The sequence below is a fragment of the Candoia aspera genome, chromosome 1 (genome assembly GCF_035149785.1).
Source record: "Candoia aspera isolate rCanAsp1 chromosome 1, rCanAsp1.hap2, whole genome shotgun sequence".
Taxonomy (NCBI): domain Eukaryota; kingdom Metazoa; phylum Chordata; class Lepidosauria; order Squamata; family Boidae; genus Candoia; species Candoia aspera.
Genome location: NC_086153.1, coordinates 280,886,467 through 280,912,689, shown reverse-complemented (window position 1 = coordinate 280,912,689; position 26,223 = coordinate 280,886,467). Strand labels below are relative to the sequence as shown.

At 37.5% G+C, this 26,223-nt stretch overlaps 2 protein-coding genes across 3 annotated transcripts in view; one reads left to right on the top strand and one right to left on the bottom strand.

The window, feature by feature from the left end:
- Nucleotides 1–26,223, top strand: part of SPINT1 (serine peptidase inhibitor, Kunitz type 1) — a 472,802-nt gene that overhangs the window by 415,549 nt on the left and 31,030 nt on the right. The window lies entirely within an intron of this gene.
- The window catches only part of INO80 (INO80 complex ATPase subunit), a 77,048-nt gene continuing 74,751 nt past the window's right edge, over nucleotides 23,927–26,223 (bottom strand). For both annotated transcript variants that reach the window (XM_063289930.1, XM_063289931.1), the window contains one exon: nucleotides 23,927–25,880. In XM_063289930.1, coding sequence (XP_063146000.1) covers nucleotides 25,675–25,880 — 206 coding nt within the window. In that variant the 3' untranslated portion in view covers nucleotides 23,927–25,674. The remainder of the gene's footprint in view (nucleotides 25,881–26,223) is intronic.

Genomic DNA, 26,223 nt, shown 5'->3' with positions numbered 1-26,223 from the left:
CAACCTGCTAACTGCATGGAGGCAACCCTTCAGCAGTGAGAGGGTGTGAATGGACAGCAACACCCTGGGCTTGTCTGGATCTCAGTACAAAGGCATCCCGTAGTTGTGCTTCCTGCTCCTTTGCAAAAGGTGCACTGCTGTGTTTTAATTTGAACAAGACACTGTATAATCACCACCACATCCCCTTCCCTCTGCACACTGGTTGCTGTCCTCTATAGCCATTTTAGGATGCCTGTGTTGAGGAAGAGAATATGCCTGGTCCTTGCTGTGCTTTGTGGAGCAGGTCTAGGGCATTGTTAATGAAGCAATGGTGTGAATATACAGAAGAAATGTACAAAAAAGATCCCCAAATCAGTGACATGCCCACAGGTGTTGTCCTAACAGTCAAGAATCACGCTGAGACGAGGAATAGGTCTCTAGTGTTTATTACTGCTAGACAGAAAATCCTAACAAACTGAAGAAGCGTGGGAAAACCCAGACAGATGAACCCCAAAAGTTAAGGTGGGTCTGATCTGTGTCTCTTTGAATGGCTGCTTAATTCCTCAGTACTACGCATGCGTTTCCCCCCCTGGATAGAGGCCCCCTCCTGCTCGCCATCAGTACTCATGACATCTGTGATCACTGAACTAGAGCCAGGCATTCTGGGAAGTGAAGTGAAAAGGGCCCTAGGAAATACTGCTAACAATAAAGCTGCAGGAGTTGATACAGCTGAACTGTTTAAAACCTTGCAAGATCATGCAATTAAAGTGCTATTTAAAGTTTGTAAGCATGTACAGAAAACATAGCAGTGGCCAAGGAAATAGAAATTGTCTGCCTGTCTACCTCTTTACCTTCCCTACCCTTTCCTCCCTGGTTTATAAACCCTCTAATCACAGGGATTCTAGATAGTATTCAGGAGCAATTTATATTCCAATTCCAATAGTGCTAAAGAGTGCTCAAGCTACCGAACACTTCCCCTTATCTCTCATGCCGGCGGAATAATGCTCCTTTGCAATCCAGCCAAAATATATAGAATGACAACTTCCAGATGTAAAAGCTGGATTCAAAATAGGCAGAGGCACCTGAGACCACATTACTAATATCCGATGGATATTGGAAAGGGCAAGGGTGTTCCAAAACACTTGCTCTTGACTCTGTAACTCAAAACAAGTTGAAGATAACTCTTAAAAATATGGGTGTATTGAGCCACCTCTTCTGCCTATTAAAGAATTTCTATGAAAACCAAGGAGCAATAATTAGAAAGGCATATGGAACAACCAAATGCTTCAAAACTCCAAAAGGAGAGCACCAATATATTCTAATACTGCCCCCTTATTCATTTAATTTATATGCAGAGTATATAATGAGAAATGCTGGGCTACAAGAATTAGAAATTGGAATTTAAAATATTGAGAGAAACAAGAACCTCAAATACGTTGATTCTACTATTATGTTTGGAAGGGAAGAAGATTTTAGGAATCTGGTGAGAGAATATAAAAAACTGGTCTGCTACTAAAACTAAGATTATGTCAACAGGCAATGCCAACCCAGTGCAAATAGTTAAAGAAGTTGAAATAATATTAGACTTTGTCTTTCTAGACTCCAAAATTTATACAGTGATAATAGATATGAAATAAAGAGTTGTATGCTACTTGGGAAAAAGACTATGAGAGATGTAGACAAGCTATTAAAATACAGAGAGATCCCACTTACAACAAAGATGTCTACAGTATTGTCAATATCATAGATTTCCCAAATACAACACATGGCTCTGAAAGCTGGACCAGAATGAAACCCTTTGAAAGAAAGACCGAATGAAGAAAAAAATGATACTTTTGAATTATGGTGCTGAAGAAAATTGTTGAAAATAACTTGGATCACAAGAACAAATAATTCAATATTAAATGAAATAAAATTGGAAGTGCTCATTGGAAGCACTAATAATGAAGCTAAAGCTTAAATATATTGCACACATGATGCAAAGGCAGAGTCATTGGAGAAGACTGTGATGCCTGGAAAAAACAAAGGCAATTTTTAAAACGGCTGACGGAAGACAAAATGCTGAAAGTATTAGCATTAATGGCACAAGCATGAGCTTTTAATAACTCAAAGAAGCAGTTATGACAGACAATTCTAATGAAACAATATCCATTGGGTCACAAAGATCTGGAAGAACTTAAAGACTGAACAGCAACAACAACATAGCACCTCTGTTTGGGTTTACTTTCAGCTTGTTCTTTATCATCCAGCTCATTATTCAGCAATGTTCATAGGTATTAACTGCTTCCTTGAGGTTAGATGGTATGGAGCATCAGCATACTGATGGCATTCCATTTCAGATCACTGAATGGCCTCCCCCAGCAGGTTCGGGTAGACTTAAACACCACTGAGGACAAGGTAGAATTCTGTGGGACACCATAGGTGAACAAAGTAGATATTGAACAGTAGCTCTCTGGCATCACCTTCTGGATACATCCCAAATGGAAGGAGTGGGACCACTGAAAAATAGTGCCCTTAAGGTCCCCCCCGCCAGACAGCCAGAAGAATACCATGGCTGATGAAAGGATACCATGGCTGATGGTACTGAAAGTCACCAAGAGGTTTAGGAGAACTAACAGAGTTGCATTTTCTCCATCTAGTTTCCAGCATTGGTCATCCACTAAGGCAAGGCCTTACATAGCATTGCAAATAGATGAAGTGGGAAATTCATCAAATGCATTAGGAAACCTGGGTTTGACTATTTAACTTGCCATCTGCCCCTAAAGAGGTTTAGAGCAGCTGCCAATCTAAGACTGTGATGTTTATGACACCAGAATTAGAGAGATCCTCCTCTTTCAGAGCACTGGCTCCAGCCAAACAGAATACCAATTAGTATATGTGCCCTGCTGTGTGTGTGGGACAAGATACCAGTTAGGACAGGTCCATGGTCGTCATGAGAAATGTGAAATCCTAAGCCACTCCTGACTGGCAAGCTCAGTATGGACTCTTAAGTCCCAAAGGACAAGAAGTATTGGGTAGTCTACTGCCATTCTGACTAGCTCAGGAAGACAAATATTTGTGTAATGAATGGGTGGACTGTACACTAATAGAATCTCTATACTATCCCAGCCACAGTAATATTCAAAATCAGCACACTACTAGTTGAAACTTCTGCTTAGTGAGATGATGTTCCTAAAGACTACAGCCAGGTCATCTTTCCACCCTCCAGTCCTAGCTTACTGTGATCAAAGCTTATCTACACCCTCTCTCAGTCAGATCTCTGTAAGGCATACCAAGTCAGCACTTTCATCCAGGATTAAATCCCGGATAACAGATGTTTGTTTACCAGCAAGTGGTTTGACCCTGAAAAACCAAACTTTCATTCTGTATGACTCACTTCCACTGTCACCTTGATTTACCTGATTAGACAGTGACCTGAACAGAAAGGACAACCAACAGTCAAGTTGCAGAGAACTTGTGTAGAAGTGTCATCAGCTAAGCATTCTTCTTCAAAGCAGGTGATAGATGTTAAAATAAACGAACATCTGTTTTAAACAGCAAGCCCTTAAATTATACTAAAAAAAAACCCTTGGCCTTCAGGAGGATCTCTCTCCCTCTGAGGAAAGCCCCAGATACAATTTTAGAAGAGTGACAAATGCATAAAATAGATGATCTGTTCTTGTACTTCAGCTTAAGCCTGGGTAGGCAAGACTTTACACAATACCTTACAAAAGAACTTAATATCAAAGCAAAATATGAATTACAGCAGCCTTTAAATCTAAAATAGCTACCTTCCTTCAATTGTTACCATTAACTCTTTGCCATAAAAAAGGGCACTGCGTGGGGTTGCAAGAGGAAGTACAGCCAAATATTCTCATTTGCTGCAGCAAGACAACGCTGAGTCTGAGAATGAGAGCTGTATGAGAAGTCAGGATTAAAGGGGCATTTTCCTGCATACAGACAGGAGGTCCCCCAGTGTGGAACTGAGGTTTGGGGAGTACTTTCTTTCACTCCCTTGTCATTTCTCCAGTTGCTCATCTATTCTGCCAAGTGAATGGCTGTATGTTTATGCTCTTCAGTTCCTAAAATGTACTGCCAGTACCTTGAACTCGGGAGAACTAAAATAAAAGGTCAGACAAACTCAGTGACAGGGAGATGTTTACTGAGCATCTGAGACTTTCACCCTCTCCTGGGGACACCAAAACAAGACATTTCTCCCCTTGTTCTTTGATTTATCCATCTGTTCTTGTTTAAAGGGATTCAGCACTTTCCATGAACACAGTGGATTCATCTGTTTGTTGATCAGTAGTTCACTATTACGCTTGCAAGATAACAAAGGAAAACAAAAACAAACAGATTTCACAAGTGCTATTGATAAAGACAGCCCCTGCAGAAGCTGGGGTGGAAACCCCACAACAGAGGTATATTAGTACAGTTGGGAGAAGCAGGAAATCTTTTTCACATCAATATTATTGAAGTGAGCATTGGGCAGAACCAGTACGGTGTTAAGAGATTTTACCTAGCCGCTAAAAGTAACAGTGCAATCTTAAAGCATGTCTATTCAATGTTCTAATTAAATGAAGTTTACTTTCCAGAAAGTCTGTTGTGGATTGCAGGCTACATTTAATTGAATCACATTAGAGTCAACCCAATAACCCCTTGCTCTGTTAAAAAAAAATTAATTTTCAAGAATTAATTTCTGAGCATAAAACTGTGTGTTCAAGACTAAAGCTATAGCTTAAAGAACATAAAGTTGCTGCAAAAACTGGCACCTTTCCTTGAACCCTCCCTTCACTCTCCGTAAGAGAGGCGGAAGAACTTGAGGCCCTGCAGATATTGCTGGACTCATCTTCTAGCAGCTCCAACCAGAACGGTCAATAGTATACACTTGGAATTGTGGACTAGCAACAATCCTCCAATCTGTTTAATATAACCTCCCAGAGTCCCCCGACAAGAGGAGATGGGCGGGGACAAATTGGATAAATAAATAAATAAATAAATAACATATAAACTGTTCAACTGAAAAACAAACTGAAATCTTTTAGGGCAAAAAAATAAAAACAAAACTAGAATGTGGTTGCATAAATGTACATACCCTCTTATAAGTAGGGATGTGGCTATGTTCAGAATTAACCAATCACATTCAAACTGATGTTAAATAGTAGTCAGTACACACCTGCAATCAATTAAAGTGACTCTGATCAAGCCCATATAAAGTTCAGCTGTTCTAGTAGGATTTTTCTGACATTTGCTCAGTTGCCTCTTACAGCAAAAGCCATGGTCTGCAGAGCTTACAAAGAATCAAAGGGATCTCATTGTTGGAAGGTATCAGTCAGGAGAAAGGTACAAAAAAATTCCAAGGCGAAATATTCCATGGAACACAGTGAAGACAGTCATCAACAAGTGGAAGAAATATGGCACAACAGTGACATTACCAGGAACTGGATGTCCCCCCAAAATTGATGAAAAAACAAGAAAACTGGTCCAAGAGGCTGCCAAGAGGCCTACAGAAACATTAAAGTTGCTGCAGGAATTTCTGGCAAGTACTGGTTATGTACTACATGTGACAACAATCTCCCGTATTCTTCATATGCCTGGGCTGTGGGGTAGGGTGGCAAGATGGAAGCCTTTTCTTACAAAGAAAAACAAGCCGGGCTACATTTTGCAAAAACCTACACCAAGTCTGACAAAAGCATGTGGGAAAATGTATTATGGTCTGATGAGACCAACGTTGAACTTTTTGGCCATAATTCCAAAAAGTATGTTTGACACAAAAACAACACTGCGCATCGCCCAAAGTACACCATACCCACAGTGAAGCACGGTAGTGGCAGCATTATGCTTTGGGGCTGCTTTCGTCAGCTGGAACTGGGGCTTCAGTCAAGATGGAGGGAATTATGAACATTTCCAAATATCAGTCAATTTTGGCACAAAACCTTCAGGCCTATGCTGAAATGCTGAAGGTGAAGAGGAATTTTGCCTTTCAACATGACAACAACCCAAAGCATACCTCCAAATCAACAAAAGAATGGCTTCACCAAAAGATGATCCAAGTTTTGGAATGGCCCAGCCAAAGCCTGGACCTGAATCCAATTGAAAATCTGTGGGGTGACCTGAAGAGGGCTGTGCACAGGAGATGACCTCGCAATCTGACAGATTTGGAGTGCTTCTGCAAGGAAGAGTGGGCAAAGAGTCCCAAGGCAAGATGTGCCATGCTGATAAGACTCCTACCCCAAAAGACTGAATGCTGTCATAAAATCAAAAGGTGCTTCAACGAAGTATTAGCTTAAGGGTGTGCACACTTAAGCAACCACGTTATTCTAGTTTTTAATTTTTCCCCCCTAAAGATTTCAGTTTGTTTTTCAATTGAATTGTACAGCTTGTATGTTGTATTAAAGGTGGATAAAATTGTGAAGTGATTTATCTTGGTCTGATTTTTTTATATCTCAAAAACCTGGCATTTTAACCCAGGTGTGTAGACTTTTTATATCCACTGTAAGTAATAAGATTTTATTGGGTAGGGTTGAGCTTTGGAGGCCCACAAACCACTGCATTATCTAAGGTTTTTTCATCCCCCAAGAATCAATTCTCACCCCATTGGGGGTAATATCACCCCATTGAGAATGCATGCTCTATAACATGTGGTTGAATCTGTCAGCCCCATTAGGTAGACCAGACCAAGAAATCAACCTCACAGGAAGGCTAAAACTACTTTTATTGAGATTGACTATAATAACAGAATCTTGCAATTCTGATTGTGTACCTCCTCCTCTTTCTTATAGTTCAGTAAAGTGCTTGTCTGACCCCATTCCAAACAATACCTGGACTTTCTGGACCTAGACAACCTTTTATCTCTTGTCGCTTCAGCAAGAGAGCTTTCTTGCAAGGTCATCTTCCTTCCTCTCTAAAGAGCCCTAACAAGGAAGTTAATTTAAATAAGAATGTTAGTTCATTTCTGCCTTTCAGTTGGGATTGTTATTCTTTCTCTTATATTGGGCTGCTTTCTTGTTCTTGATAAGAATGCAGATACAGTGGAATATTCTGTAAAGGCACCTTTAGGATAACCTGCTCTGTTAGGTGTTAACTTAAAAAGTACTCATATTGGAAATGAAGGATGGGGACTTTGATTCTTGAGTGTTTTTTGAAATACATAAATACTGTAGTGTGAAACTCATCATGCTATCTTTGAAGTACCATTATTAGAAAATCACAGTTACAATTTAATATTAGTTCATCTGAGAAGCCAATAATTTTCATCCTGAAAGTTGAGCATCACTCAATTCCTAATAAATATACTAAGGGTTGGATCACACAGATGCAGCCGTTTATTTTACTTTACTTTACTTTACTTTATTTTGTCTCTGGATTACTGAAATCTAGCTAGCAGCTGAGTTTCATTTAATAGGGTATATTTAATCTCATTTATTTAGTGTATTTTAAATAACTGTTTACAAATGATTATCCTCCCAGGGAGGATTACAATACAGACATAGTTAGGTAAGAAAGTACTGATAGTGATGAGAGATCTGTGATAGCTTATTTGAACATGTTTATGGATCAACTTCAAAAATTAATTCCATTCCTACTGGAGACCATTGCAAAACTCCAATCTCTAGCTAAACTCTATTCTATGTTTTTATACTAAAATGCCATACATAGTATTTCCTCCCCCAAATGATCCCCACAACAACATTGAGATATAGGCTGTGCTGAGTAATAGTGACTGGTTCTAAGTCACCCAATGAGTTTCTGTGGCTGAAGGTGGATGTGAACTTGGAGCTGTCTTTTCCTAAATTAGTACCTTAGCCATTAGATTACCGTGGCTGAGTTGATTCTAAGCATTTTGAATTCCTAAATGCTATCCACAGCCTTTGCAAATATGATGGAATTAAAGATGAGAACATGCCAAAGGCAGTTTCACTCAGGCAGGGAGTATTTTTACCAGGAATTAAGGATGGACATTTTTCCAGGTCACTGAGACACAGACTTCATTTATTTAGCAGTTGGGTGATTGATGCAAAACCTCTACTTGTTTAATAGCATGCCTTTCTTGCCCGCATAGTTAGTCAAAATAGTCATGGTTTTGCCACTGAATTCCCAACCATTTTATTTATGTATGTTGACAGGGAGGGCATGATTTACATTTTGCTTTGAGGAATCTCTTGTTTTAAAAACCTAGCAATGTGGTTGGTTATGCAGGACCTGCACATTGCAATATAATCTCCACTGAGCAGATTGGGAATCATTCTGACATGCTGTAAGCTAGAGTGTTGTCCTTTCAAAAGTGCACTTTGATAAGTTTCACCCATTGTGTTAAACTATAATGAAGTTTGTTTGGTTTTGGATTAGTGTAATGTGTGAACTCTGTTAACGTGGTTTGTAAAGTATGGCTTACGGCTTAATGTTGTGTGAATTAGGCCATTACACTTATTCAACAAAACACAGTTATACACTGGGGCCAGTATTAAATAAACGAGAAATAGCGTGTGTATATTTCTGTAGGAAAAAAAAATAACTTATATTGCACTATTAAGGGGTTTGTGTGTGCATGATTCTTTGGAATAGTAATACAAAACAATGGGAGAGCCACGGATGGGATGGGTAACAAGAGATGGGAGCCACTACAGATATATTAAATCAGGGAAACTGGCATACAGCAATACTGTTATGACCTGTTTGGTGGTAAACTATTTGGCTGGGTTCACAACTGGTACTAAACCATTATGTGGCTTCCTTAGATATGTGCTATCACAATGCATGAACCAAGTCATTCTGACTTAGAATTCATATGTGAACACAGCCACTGTGGCTTATTAAACAAATTATGGTTTAAAAAGTGATATATTATGTTGAGAGAATCCTGTGCTTTCCATAGAGAAACTTCAAGCTTCAACAACTGACCTCTTCAGATAGGACTAGGAAAGAACCCTTTTTTGAAGTCTTGGAGAGCTGCTGCCTATAACTGAATATTAGTAGTAGACAACCAGGCACCATCCAGATGATTTGGACTACATCTCCAATGTCCTCAACCAGCATTTCTCTTAGATAGTAAGTGAATAATAGCCCAAAACATCTGGAGGGGACATGTTGTCCACTCTAATGAGCTGATTATGGATTGCAGCAACTAGATGTTTGCAGCCAATATTTTAACAGATAAATTCAGTAATCAGAGTTATTTTTCTACTCCATCAAATTATCTTATTAAAATGGGGAGAGAGAGAGACAGAGGACCCACAGCATCTTGTAACTTGAGCAGTAACAAACTAGACCAATCTGGATGCAGCCGGGTCAGCAACCCCGTCAGGTGAGACTGTTTCCAACTGCCCCAGCTTTCCCAACATTACCACAGCTCAGTGGAAGAGCTGGTACAGTAAGTGGCCTGTGTTGCTCCATCTAGGCCTAGGAGAGGAGGGTCCAAACATCAATGCTACCTAGACCTAGAAGGGTACTACATTTTTCACAGGCTTGACTCTAGGGATGGAAAATAGTGACATTCAGCAGCAAGGGAGTGGGCCTTCTCAGTGATGCCTCCAGTCCACTCTGGAATGCCCTCCCCAGGGAGGGACATCTGATACCTACTTTATCTTATATTCTTCCATAGCATAAGCATTAATATGCTAATTTTATACATATGTGTGTGTCTGTGCATACATACATGTATACACACATGCACCTGCATGTTATATGTTAATAGGCTATATTAATACAAATTTAATTATTAAATTAGCTTAATTATTTATTAAATAATAAATTGTTGTTATTAATATGCTATGTTTAACATTTTGTTAAGTTGTAATGAAGGCTTTTAATTTATTTCTCCTGTTTTCCTGTTAGCTATTCAGAAATTACTACATGTATGCATTTGTATTTTTACCTGTTATTTTGAGTATATTTTTAGAATGTGGTATGTGTTTGTAAACTGCTTTGTAAAAACATTTATTTGGAAGAGTGACATATACATTTCACATAAACACTTCACATATTTATAGACTGCCTTTCACTTATGTACAGTATCAAAACCAGTCCAGAAACCATACTGTAGAGGAAAACATGCACTGAAACCAGCATTAAGATTGCTTAACCATATATTAAAACAGGGAGCAAATTAAAATCTTTGAAGCTCAGGGCAACTCACTATCAGCAATGGGAAACTAACAATCAGCTTTCTGAGAGGCTCTCAACGGCTTTGTGTGCCAAGAATAAAAGTTGTTGTGGGCCTTGGGCTGCCCATCCCTGCTCTTTTCTATACAACTGTCTTGCCTCCTCTTTTCCAGCCTGACAATTTATAATTGCAGGTTGGTATGTCAAGTGCCTGATGCTCCACTATACTTTCACCTTTGGGTAGTAGCATCTCAAGACTGACAATCTCTCTCCCTTGCTTGTCTCTTCTACATCTTTGTCCTCTATCCTCATGCTTCTTTCTAATTCATCCACTTCGTTTTATACACTATCTTTCCAAGCATTTAAGGGATTCCAAGAATCCCTTAAAGAAATGTTTCTCTGGTGCATTTTTACCTGGCATATTTCCTTTTGGGAACTGTTAGCTGCCTTGTACATTTTCCAATTTGCGAAAGATGTAGAAAGGTGGAACCACCTTCCTGAAGCTGGCAGCCTATGGTTGCTGAGTCCAAAAGAAGAGCTGCTTCAAAGAAATGCTAGTGCCTCTATGAGGCTCTGCTCTGGAATCATATGAGAGAAAGCTTTGATCTTCCCACAATAATATCATCCCATGGAGGTGATTTGGAGAGATCCCCACCCTTTGTTTAAACCCGTATCTACCACTATCATCTGTAAGGTTAGGACGGTTCTTTTGAGTTTTATAATGAATGAGCCTGCAATTTGAGCTGACATTTCCAACCCATTTGCCATTCTTCCCTCTAGTTTTCTGCACAAGCAATTTATCTGAACTAAACTCACTGAAATTCAACCAAGGAGGAAAGCATGATAGAGAACAAAGAAGCCACTGATAGGACTTCATAAAATTGCTTTCCATCCCAGCTCTTGTTTTATATGTAGGTTAATCACATGGACTTATTGCCATGTCCTTAGTTTGGCCATCACACATGTTCAGGGTATTGCTTATTCCCCAAAGGCATACCATTTCCTGCATTCATCTGTATTTCTGATCATTAGCATTTGCCTGGCAGAGTTGCCCAAGGTTTAAGGTTTGTCCATCCAACACAAAACACAGAACCATTCCCAGATAAAAATGATTCAAGACGTCTGAACCTTGCAATCTCAGAAAGCTGTAGTGCAAACTAAGGATTCAAAAGGGAACAGAAAATAACAACAACAACGTAGCTAAGAGAATAAAATAATTAAAATATATTGACTAAATACTAATGACTAACTATAGCTACATTAAATACCTGCAAATTGTCAACACCAAAAGTAACATGGATTTAAAGCTGACTGAAGAAGTCAATACATTATTGTCTATAATTATCTATTACATGGCCTGCTGGGAGTCTGACTTAACTGCGTGCAAAACAGTTTAGAGACAAAGCTGTTGCTGTTGCAAGCACGAACTAGAAAAGGTATTACAAGTCCACAGAATATACTGGGTCAGGGAAAAACATGTGTTCTAATAATGCTATTTCTAAAATTAGAGAGCAGCTATCCAAGGGGAAGGAATGAAGCAAAACAGCAGCTTGAAAATACCTACACCATGTTTATCCTTTATTGTGTACTTGGGTTGAGTAGAAGCCCAGGTTTGTTGATGGGAATTTGTAAAGGCTGAATCTGCCAAGGTGGCAATAAGCAGTTGCCTAGGTTAGAGGCTAGAGAGGACTATTATGAAAATTTATCTGTGCCACCCCAAGGCTACTGAGTGAATTACTAAGTATTTGTTAATTTGGAAAGGTGAGAGGAAAAAGCTGAAACTCTGGAGCACATACCTATATGAAGACTTTGATTTCTTTGCATTGCAAAGGGTAAATCTGAGTGTATATGGTTTCATTCTTGGATTAAATAAAGAATCTAATCTTGCCAAGTAGGGCTTGAAAGTCTTCTGCTGAGTAATCCAATTTCTGAATAAGATTTTAAGTAAGTGGAAAAACTGAGATTTACTGCTGAGTCTTGATGTGAAGCCTGATACAGCCAGTGAAACAACAAAGATCCTTTCAAAGAAAAGGCTATTTCTAACCTGCTTTTGAAGGGCTCTCCAAGAATCTATGACATCCTAACAACACAAATCGTAAATTATCATTGTAATACTTATAGTCTAAGCTATGTAGAAGTGCTCCCTTTCCCAGTTTCATTTGGTTGCCCTTTTTTGGTTTAGGCTATGCCAAAATTCAAAGAAGTATGGCAAGGGCAGGGCAATCAACTTTTTAAAAAAATGTCTGGGGAGATCTTTTGGTCCCATCACTTCCTTGAGCAAATGGTAAAAACAAAAATGCAGGTAGGTGGACTAACTAGAAAATAGAAGGGGGTTAGGAGAGGGATGGCAGGGGTTAGACATCAGAGCCCTTTCACATGTGAGCTTCATGCCCTAACAATCCTATATGTAAATCAGCCCTCCACAATTGCCACCCTCCAGGTGTACAGGAACAACACTTCCCAGAATTATCAGTCTGGCCATTTTGTCTGAGAATGTAGAGTTGTAATCTGCACTCATCTCAAAGGCATAAAGTGGGGAATCGCTGCTAAAGGTGGAGTGAGGTGGGCCAGTTAATTAAGAGGAACTGGGGCTTCTTCGGGGTGAGCAATGTGCAGGCCCAAACACTTTTTTTGCAAATTCCCAAATATGCCATCAAATTTTGGTGATGTGATTGCTGAAAATCAGCAGATATGAATGTGTAGATGTTGAGCTTCAATTTTAAAATAGGCTAAACAGTGAAAGAACGAACAAATATCCGTAGTCACCAACCCAAGAACTTGAAATAATCCCTTACAACATTCCAGTCATCCTTGCCTGCTTTGTGGCATTACCAATTTTTGCATTTCCAAAACATGTTAAATGTGACCCCTCGACATCAAAATGGTTGCCTTGCCCATTCTTCCTCAGCTTAGAATATTTTCACTCGGAAGCCCAATTTTCTGTGACAATTCATTGGGCTGTTTATCTTAGAAGCCTTGCCTTGATGTCACAGGTACCTGCGTGAGAATGGAAGGTGTGCGTCTCCAGGCATTCCATTTAATGTATTAATCCATGCCAGTCATCAACTAATGAGGGAATAATTGCAGTCACGTGAGAGGTTTTGTATCATTTTAAAGCAATTACAAACAGAGAGATCTGAACAGTCATAACACTGGCACTCAATGGTTCCTTTTAAAGTAATAATTCAAAGGAATTCCAAGACTCACCAAAGTGACAACTACTAATTTAAATGGTAATTGGACACCAAGAGAAGATCTCTTAGGCAGAAATGTGATAATATGCATAAAAAGAGGAGCATGTGATATGAACATCTGATTTATATTAAATAAGCAAGGAAGCACAAAGATGGCATTTCATTCATGATTTTGGCCAGCAATAAATAGTAAGGAACACAAATCCTATCAGTGCTTTCATCTTCAACAAAAACTTTACAGGAGAACAGGGCAACCATAGTAGTGTTTAAATTATTTATATATATATACACACACACACACACACACACACACACATATATATTAGCAAACTAGGGATCTTTTTAAAAGAATGTATACATTGGACATCAGAGCTAGTGGCTTTTATTACTTGGCTGTAGTAAAAATTTGCTCCTGTTTCTGAAATGACTGACAGTACTATCCTGTATGTACTCAGAGGTATTTCTTTTTAATAGAGATTACTTCCCATTAAGTGTAAGACTACAGCCTAAACTTTCTGCACACTTATTTGGAAGCAAAGTTTTAAATAGGCATGCTTATGACCAGGCTGTGAGCCATACATCACTCAACTATTTCTAAACACAGTCCAATATATTAATGCTTCCCTTGGATTTTTTTTTACTGCAATCCTAGATAAGTCTATTAAAAAATAAGTCTCATTAGCTCAATGGAACTTAATTCTCCAACTATTTTATTTTACTTTGTATCTTGCCTTTTTACCTTAACAATTAAACTTTCAATTCAATTTTAATTTTAATGATTAGAAATTGTTAAAATTATTAGGCAGCTAACAACCGCCCCTCCCCCCCAGCACATAAAATTTTAAAAACAATATTAAGAGGCAGTAAAATAATTTAACAATTAAAAGTCTGGTGAAAAAGATGCATCTTTATAAATTTTCTAAATACTAGGGTGGAGACAAAATATAGCTCCAAAGACTTGAATAACTTAGGAGCAACACTGAAGTGTCAGAAAAATGGGCCTCTGACAGACAGGGAGTCTTCAAAAGGGCCTTAATATTCCCAATGGAAGTGCAGACCCTTAGATAGTCAAGTCCCAGGCAATTTAGGGCTCTAAAGATCAGTACTTTAACACTGTGCTTGATTAGCAGTGCAGATCTTTCAGGACAGGCATACTGTAATACTATCCCTTAAACCTTGCATAGTTAGCAGGCAATCTCTTGTATTTTCCATCAACTACAGCTTTCAGGGTTATCCCACAAAACAGGTATATTGTGATATTCAAGATTGGTCATTTTGGTCTAGTGGTTAAAGTGCTGGGCTAGAAACCAGGAGACGGAGAGTTCTAGTCCCGCCTTAGGCATGAAAGCCGGCTGGGTGACCTTGGGCCACTCACTCTCTCTCTCAGCCAAACTCACCTCACAGGGTTGTTGTTGTGGGGAAAATAGGAGGAGGAAGGGGTAATAGGTATATTCGCCGCCTTGGGTTATTTATAAAAAGAATAAAGGCGGGATAGAAAATCAATCAATCAATCCAAACATGCTGTCACCAAATCTGACTTGCTTACGTAAGGTCACAACTGACACAGCAGATGTAATTGTGCAAAAGGGTAAGTAGGTACAGGATTGCAATTGAAATGACTGGGATGTCTAAAGCATCCAAGTGCTATAATGGTCATACGCATTCTTTTCAAGCCCACCACCTACGTTTTCTTGGGGCAGGCTCATGGATGTGACACTCAACATATCAAACTTGATTTGCGTGGGAAATTATATTTACTATAGCTGTAAACCAATTTTCTGCAGTATATTGTACCCAGAGAACTCTGCCTGAGGCTACAGCATCTTTTTGGTACTAACCGAGGACATGCTTTATTTATCCAATTTTTCTAGTATACTGCCGAGATTAAAATAGAGATGTTGGGCTGCTGGTTTGATAATTTTGGTGGGGATACTGGTTTACAATTCTTGTTAGTTACCCTGAAAGTTTTGGTCTTACTGCACATAAATAAACAGATTTGAATTGTTATCAAATACATCTGAAAAGTAATCATTTGGGGAAGGCCGCTGCAGACTCAGAAAAGAGTCATAAAACAGTCCTAAGACTGGAAATACTGTACAGTTTTGTTTGCTGCATATACCACCAGTTATGTTGAACCCAAAAAAGCAGTGAAACTCAAGAGTACTGCACAAGAGCTAAATGTTTTATAATTATTTCTAATTATTTTCATGAATCTTTCCCTATCTATACTAATTTCCATTAGTTAACTTGGATTATCTAAGATTAAAATAATGGCAAATTCTGCATGCTCATATATTATAATCTTACAATGATAAGAAAGTAAACTTAAGAAGCTCAATTCCCACAGCAAATACAAATTTTGCATTATATACATAGAAGCCATGAAAGGCAACACTGATACCGAACAAACATTTCTATAGTTTAAGGAAATGGAAGGGGTGAACTCAAGTTTTGCCAGAAGTATATACTACTGGACCAAACAAAAGAGCATTTAAGCTTCATTGGAACATCAATAGAACTTACCATTAGGAATTTTTTCTGCTGATCAACCAAAATTGACTTCCTTATAATTTAAACTTTTTCTTGTCCTATCTCCTGGAAAAATTCTGAACAATTCTGCCCCATCTTCTACATGACAAACCTTCAAATACACTATTTTTGTTCAGCAGAAACATTTTTTTAAGCAAAGGCATTTTGCTCACCCCTTTACAGAGCTCCAAAAAGTGAAGTATCACTCTTAACAAATTCTTTGAATCTTCTTCCACACTCCAAATATCCCATTTCTGTGAGTTTAGTATTCTCAAGGAATAAGATAAGAGTTAGCTCTTGTACAAACTGTTCAGTGCAGTTTGGTGCATAATGGCCAAGAAAATGTGGTTTGTAATTTTTGTAAATATGCCCTAATGTTGAATATGCTAAAGTAATTTTTAAAGAATTTTTTTAAGTTTCAAGAGAAAGATAAAAGCTACGAAAACAAAAAACTACAAAAAAGAAAAAAGAACTAAAAAGGTGTGAAAACACAAGAGAATTTTTTTTTTCAACATTACAGGAAGATGTGACTTCTGACTTTTAACAGCAAGGATATACAACAAATTCCATAATCAATCCCTTACTCTATATTAAACCAAAACCACATTATTTCTATAAATCATTCCACTTTAGCACATTATAAAAATCACTAAGTGCAGTTACTCCTCCCCCTTATATTAAAATAAAGAAAAAAAATCATAAAAACCTCCTAAATAACTTCCCTCGCAAAAGGTAACACTTATTAAATTATTCCCTTCCCTACTACTATTCTATACATTTCTGTCTACTATAATAAAAATCAAACTAAAAATCACATAAATTGTCTGCCCTTATATTGTACAGCAGTTTTAATAACTTAATCTTAATAAACTCCCAAAAGAAAAACAATTCTAAACAGTAACCTTAAATCAAACCCTTCAGACCATCCAAATAAACATTTTTTTAATACCCTAATAATCTTAATCCAAATCCTTAAAAACAAATAACATTAGTCAAGCCCTAAAAGCAGCCCAGGTAAACATTCTTTAACCCTTATCCCACTTCAGAATAAACCAAAGCAGTTACATATCCCCACAATGTGCACAGAGCTTTTCTCTTGAAAAAATCAAACAGCCCAACTGCCCCCTCAAAAATTCCAACTTCTCTTCAGAGAACCTCCCATACATAATGACCCCTTCTTTTTCATAGCATTTCACCAGAAAGTCAATTTCACTTATTGCTTGCAGATTCCTCTTTCCCTTAAATTTCTCCAACTCCACTATCCAATCTTCATCCAGCATCTCAATAGAAATCCCGATCTCATCCTTAGAAGAAACATTTCCATCATTGTTGAATTCCTCAATTTCATCCACTACACCCCAACCAGATGACACATTTTAGACCTCATATTTTTCAAGTTGTCCTGAATGTCTTGTACAAAAGCTTGGTAGGAGTCAGAAAAAAATCTGTTTAAAATCTTCCATGTCTCACGCAATAGGTTATGGCACCCCCTAGGAGTTTAACCAGCAAAAGTTGAAGAGATGGAAAAGTTCCGGAGTGTATTTACACAAGTGAAAGTGATATAAACAGACAGTTCCCAAGGGAAAGTAGAAACAGAAAGCTGAAAGTTTGAATCAGCCTATTCAACGTGTAGCAAAATGCTAATATCTTCAAATTTAATAAAAAAATAGTAACAGGAAGACAATTGTTTACTCTCAATCCTCCTTTATATTTGGAAGGAAAGCGAATTCCAAAACTTAAAAAAGATTTTTCTTTAAAAAAAAGTAACCCCCAAAATAACAATAAGCACTAAGAGAGCAGCTTCTTCTTGCTGTAGAAAGCCTCTCTTGGGGTATGCATACTTAAAAAAAAAAAAAAAATTTGGTGATTTAGAAATGGGGTGGCCGGTCTTAGTGTCCCTTTAAGGCTACAGCGCAGCTTGAAAAATGACGACCCCGCCTCCCAGCTATAGGTCTTACCAGTCAAACACAAAATGCTGTTTGTGATCTCCTGGCTACAAGCAGCCATCTGGAGGACAGATGGGGTGATTCCAGGTGTTTTCCTTTATCCAGAGAACACTCCTGGGCTTCAGGAAAACCTGAAGTCCCCAATATGCTAAAGAAATTTTTTCATGGAATTGCTTGCTTTCTCAGAAGCTGCATAATACTGATAGAAACTGGATTTAAAATTCTTTTGTTCAATCAAATGCGATTGCTATCATGTGAGAAAAACTGCCCTTTTCCTTCCTATCTTGGTTACCCTTGCAGAAACACATCAAGACACTTCTGTTGAATTTGGGCAAAATTTAAGCATTTCCAGGAAATAAAGCCAGACTGCTCACTTGAGGGAATGATATTAAAGGCAAAACTGAAATACTTTGGCCACATAATGAGAAGACAGGACACCCTGGAGAAGATGCTGACGCTAGGGAGAGTGGAGGGCAAAAGGAAGAGGGGCCGACCAAGGGCAAGGTGGATGGATGACATTCTAGAGATGACGGACTCGTCCCTGGGGGAACTGGGGGTGTTGATGACCGACAGGAAGCTCTGGCGTGGGCTGGTCCATGAAGTCACGAAGAGTTGGAAGTGACTAAATGAATAAACAACAACTAGCTATTATCCTCAGTTTATTTACAAACAAGTTATCTTTGTAGAAACCTGAAATCCTGTAGCATAAAACAAGTGGCTACTCAGATACATACCTTCATATTTCTAACAAATGTAGCTTGTTAATGCTTTTGGAATTAAGCATGAGTAGAGGAAGGGAGAGAAGAAACCTAAAAATGACTAGTTCTTCCAGATACAGCAAATTCTCTTTCTGTAAATGACTATTATTCAATAAACCAAAAAGTAACAGGCTTTGCAAATTCTGGGATTTTGCCTGTGTTTATGCCTTAATATATATTAATATTATATATTTAAATGTTCACACAAACATCTCTTTTTGAAAAGATACAACTATCAAACAAAGGTGCTTAATCTATTCTCATGCCTATAAAATATCCCAGTTCTCAGTTTTAACACATGCATCTGGGGGCAACAATTAGAATAGATACTTATAAGAAATATCTGCAGAAGCAGAAAAAACGTTTTGCAAAAAGACTTCTCTTTACAGGGTTCAGCAGAGGTAGGCAACCTGCAGCCACTAAGTGGCCTCTAGCACTCCACTTGAGTTCCCCAGAGCACACCACGAACAGGTGGAGATAAAGAAGTTGGCCCTTTTTTGTAATTTATTGGGTTGGGAATTATGAGTAAAATGAACATATTAACCCATTCAGAGAGTTAAATGACTATTTTTGGTCCTTAATTCCCCTCCCCTCCAAAAGCTGAACAAGCTGGCTCTGGCCTCTGTAGTGATGTCAATATATCACTAGCCAGACCCTCTACAGAATTTAGACAGCCAACGGATTAGTTGCCTAATCTCCTACTATGAAAGTTGCCTGTTCCTGGAGTACAGAAATAGAATACCAGCAGGAATAGTTACTGAAAACACTAGGCAGACAACCAAAGAGGGGAAAGTTCACTGAAAGTAGGTCACATCAGAAAGTAACAGAGACCTGAAGGGTACTAAGTACCAAAACAGGTGTCAAAGTGAAGTTAAGCTTCAGAGATTTACAAATAAAATTCATGTTTAAGTCTTACTTGGTCTTTGGTAGAGAGATAATGAACTTTAAACATCTGAACAGTTTAAAAGGAAGACAATAATCTAAATGTTTAAAATAGCTGAAGAGTGAAAAGTCTAACACCTTGATGTGAAGATTCCTTACCTGTAGGGATGCAGGTATCCAGCAATGGGTTAAGCCTTCCATGTCTAATAAATTTGCTCTAGTGTTCCTTTCTCCAGGATACTTTACACAGATCTGATAACATATATTTAAAAGATCTGAGAAAATCATTGTGATTTAAGATCTAATGTGATAACAGATTTATCTTAAGTGCCACAACTGTGCTTTTCATTGTAATGATAGTACTTTTAGGCTACCTCTTCCAGGTTCATCCTGTGGGCAGGCAAAAGGCAGAATAAAATCCTGGAATTATATTGGAAGAGAAATTAAGAAGGAAATAAAACATTGTTCAGCCCTCTGTGAAACATGTCAATAAACTAAACAGTGGAATCCTCAAATAATAGGAATTAACTCTGGTATTAACTCTAGGGCATTGTGGTGTTGGATGCCTCCAGAACACTTAAGTGGAAGAAATCTTTATAGTAGCTGATCAGTGTTCTGTTTTTTTACTCTATGAAGACATGCACAAACTAAGCACTACTTAAGTTAGTAATCTGCTCATTATCAGGGGCCAGGAAAAACTGTAATGACACTTTCCTCCCAAATTCAGCCTATGGAGAGGCATAAAAATCTAATTTGTACTGTGTAATGAAATGGCTGTCCTAAGGAAGCACTGATGAATGTGATATAACTTGAGAATACTTAGGATAAGTGTTGACTTATGGCAGCAAAATGCAGGTTTTAAGTCATCTGGGTCCAGGGAATACACGACATTTCTCCCTTAGAGAAGTTGAAAGACAAACAAGGAATTATATGCCATGCTTCCTCAGATGGTAAGACATAATATAGACAGATGCAAAACAATTTTTTCTGTTGTATGAGAAAAAGAACTTTAGAGATGAAGGAAAGATAAAAGAGAATACTAAGTATCTTCCCAGGAAATTCTAACAGGGTCTTTGAGAATGCTGATAATTGTTGAAATTCTTCTGGCCAACACGAAGGAATCTAAAAAGAAGAGCCACTGGGAAACTAGACTTAATAAAATAAACCTCTTGTGGCTGAAACAGAAACTTTGTGTGGAAGTTGAAGACAGAGTGCAGACTCCAGAAGGAAGGTGATGATCTACCTGGGGACTGAGGAGTGCTACTCAAAGGAATATCTTCAAGTGAAGCTTGAAGCTTTAAGTTTTTCTTCTTAGCTTTCAGAAAGTTTGGCTTGACTGAAAATTGAAATGAATGAAAGAATAAAAATTCTTTTGGCTTTTCCTTGACCTACAAGAAAAATAAAGTGTATTTAACCAGAAAACACAATGGATCATAGAAAAATCAACTCAGCATTCTCACTCAAGGCACAAATAACCAGGCTCAAATTATTGTGTTGTGGACATACTAAGTGAAGACCTAGCTCTCTAAAGATGGTATTACTGGGAAAGGTGGAAAGAAAGAGAAGGAAATAGTAACTAACAGCAAGATGGATTGACTTGATTATACTAGGGATGGGTGCACCCTTGGAAGATATGAGGGACCGGATGAGGGACAGATCATCCTGGAGAAGGTCTATGTGCTTGCTAAAAATCAACACTGACTCAATGGCATATATATTGCTTTTTGACCAATTACACCTTTGTCTTACGGAATGTAAAAGGCCTTAGAGGTTCTCCTAAGAGGAGACAGACACTTACTAATTTGGGAGATTAAAAAGTTGAAGGTGTTTTTTTATAAGAAACTCATATTCTCCTACATGGAAAACATAATCTATCTAGAACATGTGTTAGTCAGGTATTAGTGGAAATTAACAGTATGGTAATATTGACTAACAAGTCTTCAAAATTCATGGTGGAGCAAGAAATAAGTGACCCAGCAGAATATTTTTAATTTGGTATTTAAATTTCTAAAAATTGTGCTACATTTATTATATGGACTTACTACATAAGTGTTTTGAGTATGTTTTTATCTCAACAGTTAATCAAGTATTTATAATTGGAGATTTTAATCAAGCTTTAGATTCTTTGTTAAAATATTATGCTGTTCAAGGTAATTTAATTCTCACACACAGAAAGTGTTACAACCTATGTTACGATTTACTGTGAAGGCTATATAGCCACTTTTACATCTTTAACCACAAGAGTACAAATTATTTTCTACTCCACATTAGATTTGTTCCCAATTTTATTTTTTAGAATTGCAGTGCTTAGATGAACGAATATATAAAAGTAATAAGGTTTTACTGCAATATTTGACCACACTCCAATAATTTTATCAAATACAAATAAAAGTTGTCCTTTTAAAATGATGGTATTTAAATAAATTAATACTGAAGGAATAATTTTTTAATAAGACAAAACAATATTTTCAAGCATTTTTCTGAAATGTAATTCTGTGAATTAGTGGTATCTCAGATCCATTCAAGGCATACATTTGTAATTGTATTATTACATATGCTTTGTGGAAATCTGATGTGATAAATACCTAAACAAGAAAATTTGGAAAAATAAAATTAAAGAACGTTTAGGTACTTATATGAAACAACTTAATGGAATTATACAAAGCCATCATGTCTGTTACACTGGAACTTAATTATTTGTATGCACTTGATATGGAATACTCATTGAGCCACATCAAAGATACTTGGAGTAAGGAGAAAGGCCAGGTAAATTATTGATCTGTTCATGAAGGAAAAAGGGCGTAAGGATGTAGATTCTGATTTTATAAATCAATAATAATTTTTTAAAATGTACAATATTGAGTTAAAGGCCATTGAGGAAGAAATTAATCATTTAAAAAATAATATTGATCTTCCAAATATTACATGTGAACAATTTATTCAGTTCACCTTTATTTTTTAAAGAAACAAATACTATTAGAACTATGAAATAGGGAAAGATCATGGTGCTGATGAGTATCCTACACCCATTTCAGTTTTTTGCCCCTGTATTTCTTGATGTTGCTAATGATGCTTTTTAACAGTGTTTCCAACTTTTTAAAAATAAGGCTCATATAACAGTAAAGTTGAAGGTTGTTAAAGATGCTGTTGAATGTACAAGTTATTGTCTGTTTTGTTCAATATTGATTCAAAAATTCTGAGAACTGCCTTGGCATGTAGATTACAGACATCATCATCTTTGATGTTTGTTTTGTGCAATCTGGCTTTATAAAAGCACGTCAAACGTTGGGCAATATTAGACCACTAAATGATATTATGGGTATACATTCAGAGTATCTTCAATTGGCATTGGATGTGGAAAAGGCATGGTACAGTGGAAACATCTGGAGCACATTTTTGCCAAATATGGAATTCTTTATCCATTGGATTTAAAAGCTGACTTGTATTCTTCAGCCAGGGTTATTACAAATGGAATTATTTTTTCACTCCTCAAGATGAGTCACAGAACTTGTCAAGAGTGAAGCAATCAAAGGTCATGTGGGTCATAAAAGCAAAAAAACCCCTTAAACTGTTATTAGATTCTGATTGTGTCTTATGGATAAATATGAACAGAGTATAACAAAATATATTACAAATTATAGACACTGAGCATGGTAAACTGTTCAATAGAAGTATTTGCTTTCTGCTTTGGAACTGAGTCTCTGTTATGTAATGGAAATATTGACCGTTATTGTGTGTGGCCAAGATTTAATCCTTTCTAAAAATTTGTCTGATATTTTTCTAATACGTATTATAATACACTGATTTTGTTTTCTTTTTGGTTTTTTGTATTCTTTTAAAATTTCTTTCTGTGTTTTAAAGCAATGAAATAATAAAATAAATAGCTTTGAGAAAAAGTTAGGATTCCTCAAGTATCTGATGGAGTATCACCAGTGAATATTAATAAAAATTATTAGGAGTAAAAGCAGTTCAACAGTGAAGCTAATTACCAAGGGAGGGAGGGAAAAAACCTCTCTTTGCTGGATGTGTTTAAGCAGAGATCTGATAGGCATTTTTCAGGGATGCTTTAAATTGCATTTTACAATGCCACTCATGCAGCAAGAATGTATGCAATCACATTAAAAGGTCTGATAATGATTGCAAATATTTCTAGTTCTCCTTTGCCCAATATGTCCCTTTTAAAGCTTTATAACTGGGGAAACCTCATACTGAACATTATCCACACAAGGATGAGCAGAAAAGAAAGTCACCAGTAGGCCTGTAGCCACAGGTCACTCCATTTCACCAGCAGTAATAAACATTCTACGGTCTCCTATGCTTGGCCAAAATATTCTTCTGCACAGTCATTTATTTAGATAGATAAAAGGCAGATAGCAAGTAACGAGAAACAAAGGAAAATATTCAGAGAGAACATAGCTACATTTATCATCTGCAAAGTGTTTGAAACATTGCACAAATCTAGGTACATTTTAAGAGAGCAGCAGTCAGCAACAGACATCCTGTTATATCTATCACCTGATCATTTTCCCCATGGAAACAATAAACCACAGAAGCAGAATTTACATAAAATTATCTTGCTCCATTTTATTTAAGATTCTTTTCTCCAGTTAGTAAAAGAAAGATGTGTCTCTTTTTATACATATATACAAGTTCAGTTATAAAAATAGACAGCACATTCAAAGAGGAAAAAAAAGGCTTGGCATTTTTCTGATTCCCTCTAAACACTGTATATACACATGTGAATCTGAGGATGGCGGGGTAAAATCTTCATGATTTAACTTAAATATCCCCTCCCCACCCAATTAATCCCTCCAATTTTTTTTCTTAAATCAATCTAACTGAACTCATTTCTGCTATTTTCAGGTGTGCAAATCAGAAGCAAAGTCAACAGGAAGCACTTGCTCTACACTGAGGGATGCCAGGCAAGGTGCATGAGACTGAAAAATCCTTTGCTGACTTAGCTAAGATCTTCACCTCGTAACCTGGTTCTCCCTTGAAAGGTGAAAATGCCCAGAAAAAACAACCACTTACTGTCAATATGAAGGCAGAACTGCCTCCCCTCTTCATCTCAGTGCAATGAGGACAGTATACATATCATGCTAAAGCAGAGGGTTCTTGTGCATTCAGAATGGAGTACCAGAGCAGAGAGTTGCACAAATGGCACCATTAATCTCTCACAACTTCACTAGCTTTACAGAGCTTTAATACAGTGCCAGATCATCACAGTGGAACAATCCAACCCTACTGAAGGGTGTGGACACTGCTGACAAATAAGACCAGCTATGTGCGCATACACAGATAATGAATTGGAATGAAAGATGTTTTACCTTAACTAGGGACCATAAGGGAAAGAAAACAGCATTGCTCATCTTGTGTAATACAAAGAACAGTGGAACCTATATCATCATCCAAAAGCTCTTCTATGGCACAATGAGAGAAGAAATAGTGATGTTTTCTCTCTCTCTGATTTATTCTTGTTGAAAGTCACTCACAAAGTGTCATTCTATTTTAAAACCTTTAAACCCATATAAGCAAATTTGGGGGTGGGGGAGCTTAAAAGATGTTGATGCATCTGACCCCTGGATGTTATGATCTTAATGTTTTTTCCACTCTGTGATTGCAGAGATAGCAATGCCATTGCAAAGAGCTCTAACCTGTTTTACTGTTGGGCTGACTAATTAAACAGTATTCTAGTAATCCAGAAGCATGATATTGACAAAAAGATCCTTTTTAGGACACAGTGCAAAACTTTTCTTTTCCCTGAAATCTATTCTTTATGGTATCTCACTATTCATCACATCAGAACCATCCAATTATTTTTCCACAGCTTCTTCCAAAAGGCGCAGAGCAGAAGTCTCCTCTGAATCTACAGAGCACCCCCAAAGTTTAGATGCTGATCTCTTATTTTAAAAACAAGCTGAATTCCATGAAACCTGAAAGATGAGGGGAGAGGGTGCTGGTATGAGTAGGAATGAAGGGGGAGGTCTTACAGCCAGTCTCACATGGAAGTTGGATTCTTTCCCTGCATGATTTGTAGGATGCTACCAAAAAAAAAATCCTCAATGGAAAAGTTAAGCCCAAGCATCCCTGTGTCTCTGACCCTCTTCCTCACAATTCTGCAAAGGGTAGTAAATCTGGACTACGCATGAAAGTGCACATAAAACACCTCTTGCCAAGTAGTGCAGTAATCTTCATACCCACAGATGGGATGAAAACAAGGCATCATCTATATACCCTTTTGCTGGTAGGCGTGGGCTACTTTGAAAGCCAATATGAACACGTACAGGTTCCAGGGATTCAAAATTACTACCGCCCACCTGAGATATGGGCTCCTTTATATTGTTTTCGAATGGGGGTTTCTGGTGCCAAGGAGCTGGTTAGGCTTAAGGTCCTAGAGGATCCACAAACACTGTTTCCTTTGCTCAAGGAGGAAGAGGCGCTTGATAATCCAAAATCTGAAAGTCCAGCAGGTCGTATAAGTGGAGTCTGGAGAGGGCTGCCTGAACGCATACCTAGCCAAAAAAAAACAAAAAAAAAAACACCGACAATGTAGTAGTAGTAGTAGTAACAGTAATAGTAAATACTTCCTCAAGAGATTAGACCTGAAACATAACTTTTTAAGTGAACACAATACTAAAACTGCAGTTAATAATTAACTATGATTTCAATGAAAAAAAAAAATCTAACTTTTTTTTAAAACCCAAGCAGATTTAAGAATAGCAAGTGCGAGGCATCTGAGCCCATTCGTTTTAGTGCAATTTTTTAACAAAATACTACAAAACAACAAAATGTTGTCTGTTCAATCATCTAAATTTGTGACAGAAAATGCATTAGTGCAAGGTGACTCCATAAAGT